The 11,191-nt window shown below is 38.3% G+C and overlaps 1 protein-coding gene across 3 annotated transcripts in view; it reads right to left on the bottom strand.

Annotated features, from left to right (window-relative positions):
- Positions 1-335: 335 nt before the first annotated feature.
- The window catches only part of ATP6V1H (ATPase H+ transporting V1 subunit H), a 49,165-nt gene continuing 38,309 nt past the window's right edge, over positions 336-11,191 (bottom strand). For 2 of the 3 annotated variants that reach the window (XM_039702912.1, XM_039702913.1), the window contains one exon: positions 683-826. In XM_039702912.1, coding sequence (XP_039558846.1) covers positions 766-826 — 61 coding nt within the window. In that variant the 3' untranslated portion in view covers positions 683-765. Of the gene's footprint in view, positions 827-11,191 lie in introns of all 3 variants that reach the window. The other variant, XM_039702911.1, reaches the window with a different exon arrangement.

The following is an 11,191-nucleotide window of genomic DNA, read 5'->3' as shown; positions in this document are numbered from 1 at the left end:
AAAAAACCTCACACTGAACTTGATCTCTGATCTACAGCCTTAACCACTGGTGTTATACAGCTGGACTAATAATCTTGAGGGTATATTTTCACTGATGGAGGAGTGCTCATTCTCTTTTCCTCTTCTTATTTCCAGATCTTTTAATGTAGTTTCTAACAAGAGAACTACCCCACCCCACCCCCCCCCCCAAAAAAAAACAAAACCAAACAAACAAACAAAAAACCCAAACAAACAAACAAAAAAACCAAACCGAACCAAACCAAAAAATTTACAATTTTAACACTATTTTGAGACCTGGTATATATTTTAGTATGGATAATCAATATTTCTTAGGCTACTGCACTAAGTCAATGCTTTATTAATTTGTCTGAGACATAAGGGGACAACTTACTTTTCTTAGAAAGTGACAACACTGATAAGCCACTAAAAGAAAAGAACAATTTTTCTAGGGTAATTATAATATCCATTATGGAACGGATATCCTTTAATAATAGTCTTTATTATGAGAATAAATACATAAAACAAATGCAATATATTAGCCACATTTCTTCATATACATTCAGGATAGTACAAGAAGCTAATAGGCATAATCAGAACTAGCTGAACAAACAAATTTTTAGTAAGCCAACAACACTAGAGGAAAGTTGGAATGTTTATGCACCCGTAGCAGACAAAGAGCATGTGATTTCAGAATTTCCTTTGTATTCATTTAAAGAGAAACACACAGTAGTTGTAAGCACAAACTGCATGAACTGATGGAAGTGTTTAGCTCCGTGCGGTGGCCGTCTGAGGTTGTTCTGACTGCAACTGCTTCCCAAGGTATTCCCTGAAATACAACAAAAAATTTGATTAAGAAATGTTCTGGAGGGTGGGGACTGCAACAGTGGTGGGAATTACAAAGTGTATAAAGAAGAAAGAGCTTTAAGTTCAGAATTAATCCCTCAAGTAATTAATAATTAATCTTCCAGTCAACTGTAGCAACATTGAGCATACCCAAGCATCCATCATCTGCCTTATGAAACTAAAGTACAAATCAAACATAACAAAGCTGTCTAGAAAAGGAAGGAGCCCAATGGGAATATTTAGAAGCCCTAACAACTGACAGAGAATACCCATGAAGCAGATAAATTTTGCTTGTTAAATACATATTTTAGACACCATGGCAAAATATTTAGAAGTTCCCCTTTCAACAACCCAGCTGCAGGAGCACACACTGGCAATACAACAGGCAAGCAAATAGACACTCAATAACTACATATTCAAGTTGAGAAAAATAAAAGTATAATCAATCCAGGCCCACTGTATACCAACATCTCCTTTAAAGTGTTTTCCTCACCTGCACTTTGAGGTGACTAAGCCACTTACTTTCTATCTCTCCTCTCAACACTGGAACATCTCCCAGGTTACTGGCACTTGCCCTGAGCAGCAGTGTCTAAATCCCATGAAAAAATACTGCACAGTTCTTCTGAACATTACTGTCCTTCACTCTCTCTTGTGAAAGCAGATCAACACTTCACAAAAAAGACCCACAAAAAAGCTGAAAGCGGTCTTTAATAATAGTACCTGGGTTGCTGCTTGTCACAGAAAATACAATAATTGTACCACTGTATCAAGTGAAAGAGAGGTTTCAGGACTCATGAAATGTAGGCGTTCTTTTTCTACTGCTGATCATACACTTAGTACTGTGCTTTCTCACTACACAGATATTTCAACCTACACAGGTTAAGCACTAGAAGCATCTCAAAGCAATTATGTTCAGAAAGAAGTCTCAAAAAAACCCCCATATAACTCAAGAGTATGTGCTTTTGCTTTATTAAAAAATAAATTTAAAAGATCAGGTTTTTTGCATATTTCCAAAACTAGTTTTCAGCTTAGTGTCCTAGTGAACAGTTATCCCTCATGCATTGCAATTCCTATTGCACAATGAAGTTCAGTACCTCAACTGCAACACCCAACAGTACTTTTCTCAGTTTTAACATTAAGCATCCAGAAAAGCAAAAAGTTCCTATACAACATTAACTTCAAACACCTCTAGCAAAGAAAATAACATAATTTGTATGCTGAACCATATGTCATGGTTTAGCACCTTCATTTACAGCTTCATCAGGTGTTGCTGTAAAATCACAGTGTTTTAATGCTTGGGCTCCACTTAATAGATACAACTCCTGCTCGTGACAGGTTATCACCCTCAGACTAGAGGCTCCTGCTGGCAAAGAAGGAAATGAGCTGCTCTCCTGTGGTTTTGCAGGACTCAAAACTGTACCAGCAAAACAAAATTTGACAGTGATCCAAAAACACAGCCAGCAACTATGGAAGAGCTTCCACACTCATCAAACCTCTTTCTGCTCCCTCTATGTTTTTGGTTGTCTTTTTTTCATTTGTTTCATGCCTATGTGCATGTACCGATTCTAGTATTCTTCTCTGACATCCAGCCTTGAAACCAACCGACACTTGCTGCATACATGGCTCTGCTCATCATACTACAAGCCCACAACATTATTTATTCTTAAAGCAAATGAACCATATTGGATGTGAAATTCCCACCCTATTACTTCAAAGTGGGAAAATCAATCAAGCTAATCATCCACAACACTACAACTATTTCAAAGCTTACGCTGTTTTAGATGCATGGCCAAGGCTTTCTAAAAACCCCACTAGAGTGCAGTGCAGTCAGCAAAAATCTCCAAGGCAGCAGAGCAGCAGCACATTCTGTAGGTACTTAGTGCCTTCAGAGACATGTTCAACTTCCACAATAAGTAGAACAGTATCTTCCCTACAAAACCTTTTGTAGGTGTAAGGCTTAAGCCCAGGGTCAAGGAAAAGCTCTCATCCCATTTCCCCATACAGAATGAGTACCTGCAGCGACATCTCTACATTGTCATGCTGCAAATCCAAGTAAAAATCCCATAGTGTTTCTACCCCATCACCTCTTTAGCCACCACCAAGGGGCCAGTGAAATGCAAAAAGTTTGCATTACAAGCCGTTAGAAGGATCACTTTATTTTCTGTTTGGTTATGACTTCCATTTGAGAGTCACTGATTAACCCAGGACAAATTATTGCATGGTCTAGATTAGATGAACATGGAATCCTAGAACGGTTTGGATTGGAAGGGATCTTAAATCATCTGATTCCAAACCCTGTGCCAGGGACAGGGACATCTTCCACTACACCAGGTTGCTGAGAGCCCCCTCCAACCTGGCCTTGAATACTCCACAGGATGGGGCATCTACAGATTCTCTGGGAAACCTCTTCCAGTGTCTCACCACGCCCACAGAAAATACTTGTTTCTAATACCTAATCTAACTCAGCCCTGTTTTATTTCACAGCCATCCTCCCTTGGCCTTGTGAGAAGGCCCTCTCCAGCCTTCCTGTAGGCCTCCTTTAGCTACTGTACAGGTGTCCTACCATCTCCCCAGAGATTTCTCTTGTCCAGGCTTAACAATCCCAGCTCAGAGCTTTTCCTCACAGAACAGGTCTTCCATGCCTCTAAATCAGCTTCATAGGTCACCTCTGGACCTGCTCCAAAATGTTAAGCAGGACCCTGTTCTCCCTGTGCTAAAATACATATTAAAAGAATAAAAAGATTCAAATACATTTTATAAATACTGGTATTTCATCCCATTAGGAGGTTAAGAAGCACTGTAAGCTCCAAACTTCACTCATAAGTTGGACGTAAGTATCCATCCCCATGCTTTACAAATTAAGGGTCTAAGACTTTATCCTGCATTGATACTTAGTTAAATCTTAAGAGAAAAACAGGGATTTTAAAATTATATTTACCTCACAAAATTAAAGTCACCTGTAAGAATGCAAGCATTCAATACATTGCACTATACGAGCATATATGATGAAAGGATGGATCTGGTCATAAGATAAGAAATCAGTTAATAAAATAATCAAAATAGCATCTGAGATTTGTGGTGCATGCTACAGTGGAAAGTAATGAAGTAGGTCTTAGACTTACTTTTTTTTCTTTTTTTTTTGCCAGCTATAAGCCCAAGAATTGGACCACTACAAGGTATTTTAAACCATTTTCCTCACATTATAACAGAAAGGCCTTTATAAAAAGATCAGATTTAGCCATCTTCTTATTTCTTTCAACACAAAACCATCCTTATTAAAAGCAGATGAACCTAGTGCAAACAAGTTTGCATTTGCACATAACAGCATTCAAACATGAAACAACTGATTCACCATAAATTTACAAGAACAAAAAATATTATCTCTGCACTCCAGAAAAGCTTCAAATGTGCAACTGTAGTACACCACTTCTAAGACTAGTTATAAAATCTTCCATTTCTCAATTAAAGCTCAGACCAACAAGACTGGAAACACCACACACTTTCACTTCCCTGGTCACCCAAAAGTCTGACAGGGAAGCATAAGTAATTTCCATTTACAAATTAATCTTTCCAGTCTTACTAGAACAACCAAGTGAGAGTCCTTCCACATAGAAATTTCCCCCTTTTTGAGGCCTCTTTTTAGACACACATTTTCTGCTGTTCCCAAAGAGCTTTTTCCAAGAAGAAAAGGAATCTTACAGATGAATATATTAATTCATTTTATCTCAAATTCTTATTCTAATTTGTTTCTTCCTTTGTTTAATTTAATCAGTTTTTGTTTGTCATGAGAGCCACTGACACCTTGAAGCAGAGATATACTTAAATGTCATAACTGAAACAAATGCTTAAAACTTATTAAGGAAAAGGCACACAGAACTGATCCAACATGTAAACTCAATGAATATGGAATAAGGAGATTGCAAACTAGTACGAGACACTATCCACAAATTTTATACTAATATATACCATATACTAAAAGATCATTGTCAGCAACAAACAATCTATGATAGAAGGGAAAGTTATAAGACACACACAACAGATCCCTAGGGGCCATGTGTTAAAAGAAACAAGCCTTGAAGTTTAAGTAGTACGACTTTCAGTGTTATAACTCCAAATGCCAGCACAGTCCGATTTACCTGTCCTTTAAAGGAGGCTGAAAACTAATGGGAAAAGGAAGAAAAGTAGATAAAGCACAGAATAAAGGAAGGATGAAATTATCATATTTTCTCTTTTCTTACATTTAACTCTTGCACCCTGGTTATTAAAGAAATTATCAAAAATATTTATAGTTACTTTCAGTGTTATACTCCAAATCCCAGTGCAGTCAGATTTACCTGTCCTTTAAAGGACACTGAAAATTAATGGGCAAAGGAAAATTAGAAGAAGCACAGAATAAAGGAAGGATGAAATTTTCATATTTTCTCTTTTCTTACATTTAACTCTTGCATCCTGGTTATTAAAGAAGTTATCAAAAAATATTTGATAGTCTTAAATATCTGCAATCTCTACCTTAGTTTAGCAGACTGAGGTTCCCAAGAAACAGAATGCCTTTCTTCAACAAAAACCAAAATTAAAATATTGATTTTATTTTTCTCTATCTAAACATAAGCCTAGAGTCCCATACTTTTGAAAATGAAATTGAAAAGCTAATTCTAAAGAAATCCTTCAAAAAATCTGCCACTTGACTCAATATATTCAAAAGACATTGCCAACATACACTGTTTACAGACAAAACATAAAGATATGACAAATAGTTAAACAAGTTCACAGGACAGGCAGCAGATAGAATAGTTTGAACAAACTGATCAGTTTTGCCAGCCTTATGTTGCATTTCTGCTAGAGGTCTAGTAACCTGGAGAGAAGTTGTTAGACTAGAAAGAGATAGCCAATTTCACTAATTTATTGAGGCTTTACAAGTAGGTATTTGAATTACACAATTGATGTACTCCCAATTCTAAGCAGGCTAAACTAACCCATGAAAACATTGTCTTGTAAGTGTTACACTCCACAGATTAGCCATCCCTGGAACCTCTGAGCAGTACACATGAAGTGGCAACACCATGACAAGGCTGGAACCATCTGTCTAGCCTCCATCTAATCCAATGGGAGGCAGAGCTGCAGCACCCACCCTTTAACCCATTCCAGCTGTGTAGGCCTGTTTCTCACATGGCACTCAGGGTATCCTGGTGAGAGCACTTTTTGTTCATTTAACTCCCAAGTGAATTGCAGTGAATTGCTTTCTGCAATTAAGCTCCCTTGAACATGGTTACTGCAGTGTCACATTAACACTGGTGGTGGCTGGGAGAAAGGCAAGTGGAGCTCCACAGGGGCCACCACAGGTGCATTTGCCTCCCCACAGAGACACAGTCACAGAAGCCAGGAAAGAAAATAAAGAAACTAGGTTCAAATCAAACCTGGAGTGATGTCAATATTTGGTTCTTGATATGTAATATTAACCTGTCTTACTGCTGGATCCAAAATGCTGCACATTTTTATATATCTTTTCTATATACAGTATATTAGAAAAAAAAATATATACACATTATGTACTCCTCAATATCATCATCTTCACAGAAGTAAACAGGAGGACAACAGTTATAAAAGTAGTAAAGTAGCAAACAGAGACATCTTCCTAGAGAGCTGGGCTGGGAAGACAGCCAGAGCTGGAGTGCTACCACTGGAGAACTGCTGTTCTCTTGTGTCATTTGTTTACTGAACACAAATTTTCTTCTTTGACTCAGTGGATTTATGCAATATTAAATACTCCAATTTAAAGAAGGCATTACAGAATATAAAATATGTGTCTGTTATATCAATGCCTACCATGAGTAGTTTTGAAGGCAAGTCATCACAAACCAACAACAAAAACAAAAAACAAACCTACATAGCAGAATTAAAGCCACTTTGGTCAAACAGCTTGGGCCTCCAACACATCAAACTGAAGACTTTTATAAATTATCTTTTCTAGTGGAATCATGGTGATTTTCACCCTGTATCTCCTTGACCTATAAATGTGGCTGTGGATCTCAAGACAGAAAAGATACTGCAAACATCTCTGCAATTCTCAATACTTAGTTTAACATATTCCCCTTTATACAAACAAATAGAACAAAAGCCAACTGCCAAGATAAACCAAATCTAGGACATTGTTTCTGTTTAATTACTCACAGAAAAGAGATGCTCAACATTCTGCTGTGCACATAAAAACTAAACAGTCTGAATGGTTGTACAGAAGGATTATGAACATTACATGAGAGGTGCTTTGTGCTCCAAAGAGCCCGTTCTTCAGCTGAATGCAGTAATACTAATAGACAATCTACAGATTATCATGATTACTGAAAACATTACTCATAGCATGGTTTAAAGCCCTCCTTATGACACGAAATGCGGCATTCATGCGAGTCTTCAAACTGAGACATTACAAGAACCTCCTTTCCTCTCAGCAGTTTCCCTGGTTTTGTCCAATCTTTAAAAGTTATTCTAGACTTCCAGTTCACAACTTCACATACAAGCTATGAAGAAGCAGCACATCAATGAGCTCTTATAACAAAGCTATTACTTAAGCATTTGATTTTAAAAGAAAATAAACTGTGAAATCCAATTCAATGTGTGCCTATCACAGAGACAAAGCACAAGCCATTTTTCACTTTTAAGATATGCTATGAACTAACACACAGAGCCATTCTGTGAATTTAAAAAAACCCACTTGACTAAACCTTGCAATGTGGTTTGAAAACAGTTTTATATTTAAACAGAAGATTTAGTTACCACAAAGAACTTTTTTGCTTACAACACTTAAGAGCTTTTTATGCAATAATGACCAACATCAAGTGTTTCACTGAATTTTCCTATCAGGAAATTAAGTTTTTAAAGAACACTAATCAGAAGTAAATTATCAAAAAGTTACTTCCTTGGTGACATGTTTTTCAGCATGGTTCATGAAAACGAGCAATTTCTTTGAAAAAAGAAAATGCAAACTGAGCAGAATGTCTGATATCTTCCATGCTAACATGAGTTCTAGAAATATTAAAGTGTTTCTGCAAAGAGTAGAGATCTCATGACAGAAAACATGAGCATAGTGTGAATCCCAGAGAGCATATGCCAAATAAAAAACACAGCCTCTACACCTACATGGAATGAAGTTTTTCAAGAATACATATTTATGTACAAATAAAAAGATGGAACACTCTACTAGACATCAAGTGTGCCTGTAATTCATTGGATTTTTGCTTAAATTGTCTCATTCTAGCTAGGAACTGTCTCTTAAGATTAATTTTTATCAGAGACACTATCTTCTGAAGCTTTTCATTTAGTTAACTTCTGTTAACTACTGAAAGGGAATTGTAGCAATAATGAAGGCTAAGAACCAGGAGAAATAAATATAGTGGATGTCATTATCCTGCAGGTATTGTTTCCTAGATTTAAGCCTACTACTCCATTAAGCATTCCATACCTCAGTGTTGGGACAAGGGAAAAAATAAGGGGTGAGGGTGGGTGCAAACTTTTTGGCTGCCAGTTAACAACCACTACACCCTGCACTTCTCACTGCCAAATGCAGGCATTTGTACAGAAGTTATCTGTAGAGTAACAGTTTCTAAATATAGCATATTGCAAACCCTAGGCAGTTTCAGACTTTTTACCATCTCCCTGCAAAATTCCTCATTTTAAAAGATGGAGAGCAAGTAATTTTGTCTGGGCTGTGCATTTAGAAAACCATGTATGAACATGCTGTGTATTCAAAGCTTGTCCAATTTGTTGCTTCATTCAGTATGCCCTTTATGAATTCCACTTCCATACCATACTTGATCACGCTCAAGTGACACATCCTAACTCCCACTGTTTAGCACCTGCCAACACACTCATACTCTCCATGTTCAGAAGGAGGTATCAAGGAGGAGGTCAGGAGCCCCATGCCCAAGCAGGTGAATGTCTGAGAAGAGCCTGTGCTGGAGCAAGGTCCTGACAAGGATCTGCAGATCCATGGAGAGAGAAGCCCATACTGGAGCAGGTTTCCTGGCAGGACTTGTGTCCCTGTGTAGGGACACATGTTGGAGCAGCCTGTTCTTGAAGGACTGCACCCCGCAGAAGAGTGACCCATGTTGCAGTAGTTTGGGGATGGCTGTTGCCCATGGGATTGACTCATGTTAGTTCTCCATGAACTTCTCTAACTCTCATGGCAGGGACCCCATTATGGAGCAGGGAAAGTATTCCTCTCCCTAACCAATGGGAGAAAATGTGTGACAAACTGGCCATTATGCCCATTCCATCTACCTGCAGCCCTAGGTGAGGAGGTAGAGTTTGGAAGGAGGCAGGGGTGGAGAGAGGGCGTTTTTAAGGTCATATTTGCTTCTCACTATCTTGCTCTGGTTTTGTTACTAATAAATTAAATTAATTATCTCTAATTTGAGACTGTTTTGCCTGTGACAGTATTTGGTAGGTGGTATCTCCTGGTCCTTATCTCAACTGAGGAATCCTTCATTGTATTTTCTCTCCCCCGTCCAGACATGAGGAGAGCAATACAGTAGCTTTGGTGGGTGCATACACCCAGGGTCAACCCACTACACAGGTTCTTACTATCAGCATGGGGTGCCATGACTAACACAATTCAAGGCAGATTGAAACTCAGGATTAATTCCCATGTACAGGCAGTAAGTGATGCTAAAAAGATAATTTTGCTCCTCGCTTCATCAAGTGCATGATCATTTAACATGCAAATGTAACTGGAATATTTCACTTGAACTTATCTCATCTGAAAAGCTGACAGCAGCTATTGCTTTTGCCAACATAGCTTCACCATTTAAGAGAATGCCTGACAGTCTGATTTCCCCCCATTAATCCCTGACTTAAAAACCCCTAAGGGAAAGCCAGCTGAGCAGCCTGTAATGAACTACTCAAATTACTTAGGAGTTAATTGTCTCTAAGTTAAGCTAACAGTCGAATGATACAGCTGTGTTTTAGGCAGAATACTATTTGAGCTGCCCCATGGCACACCCTCAGTCCAAGTATCACAAGTTTTCCTTACTCTGTTAGCTCCAGGCACAGCACTTGCACCAAGCCTCACTGTGGCAGAGCAAAGCTTTATTTTCTAATCTTTCTCTCAGTAAACCTTCAGTAAACCCTGACTATCTCTGTCACACGTGTCACAGGCAGTAATGCCAAATTGTTCTGTGCCAGTTAAACTCAAGGAAAAAAACACAATTGCTTTGAGTGAAATAACTGTAATTCCAGAATAAGTGGAAGCAAGAGGAAAAATGTTTATTGTTTCCCCAGCTCTGAAGAGCAAGGGAAACATAACCTTGAAGTTGCTGAATAACATATGCCAATGCAAAGCTTAGTAAGTAGGCACTTAAATCACAGTGTGTGGCAGTCAGGGGACTCAGCTTGTGTGGTGAGAAGAGACAGGAATGAAACAGAAGAGCTCCCAACACTCATCAAAAGCCAGATCTACACAAAGACAGATCTAGCTTCCCACATACAAACAGTGTGTCATTTCCTTTACTTAAGCTGTAAGTCCATGCCAGAGGGAAGACTACTTTGGCAAGTAAGAGCCAAGGACAATGTGTCCCAGAGGCTTGTTCCACTATGAATTTAACAAGAAAACATTCCCTTCAGAGATGACAATGTGAATCTGGAAGTGGCACTAACTTGCACAGATTCTTTTTACTGACACCTCTGAAGATCTGAAACTAGGTACTTTTGCCATCTCCCCCTCAGTCTCAAGTCTAAAGGTTCACAAACTGTGAAAAGCAGGCACAGAAATGTTCATACCATTAAAAAACCAAAACAAATCTAGAAGACCAGATGTGATGTTTTTACAAGTAGTAGTCTCTCACTGAAAGTGAGAAAAAGCCAGGCTTGGCATTCAGGAAAACTTTTCCTACCAGCGAGGTTTGTGCTGGAGAAAGACCAAAGGTCTTCCTACCAGATTTTCAAGACATCAGAACACACATGAAATAAAGCCCATCCCTACTGCAGAAGGTAGTATCAGTAACTAAACTTTCCATGCTGTAATCTCTATTTAGTAGCAGCTGGTTTGTAATACTCAGAATGTTTCAAAAGTATCACAAAAGCATAGTGATAAAAGCAATGTATTAAACTGAGAAGCAGGGAGGAGCACAATATCCAACAATGATCAAAAATTGTATTGAATATGACTATGTGTTTAGACTCCATCTCCACACACTCAGAAATTCCATGTGATTAATCCAAGTACTCATTACAGGTGGAGAGTATTAGCTGGATTTTTCCTAGTAGGGTATTTGAACACATGTTTCTCTTTTATAGAAGGTTCCCACAGCATGTGAGGGAGGGAGTAGGATAAAATTAATATAACATGCATGAGAGTTAA

The sequence above is a fragment of the Passer montanus genome, unplaced genomic scaffold (assembly GCF_014805655.1).
Source record: "Passer montanus isolate IOZ18808 unplaced genomic scaffold, ASM1480565v1 scaffold16, whole genome shotgun sequence".
Lineage (NCBI taxonomy): Eukaryota > Metazoa > Chordata > Aves > Passeriformes > Passeridae > Passer > Passer montanus.
The sequence above is the reverse complement of the archived record's forward strand: the minus strand, read 5'-3'. Positions and strand labels throughout refer to the sequence as shown.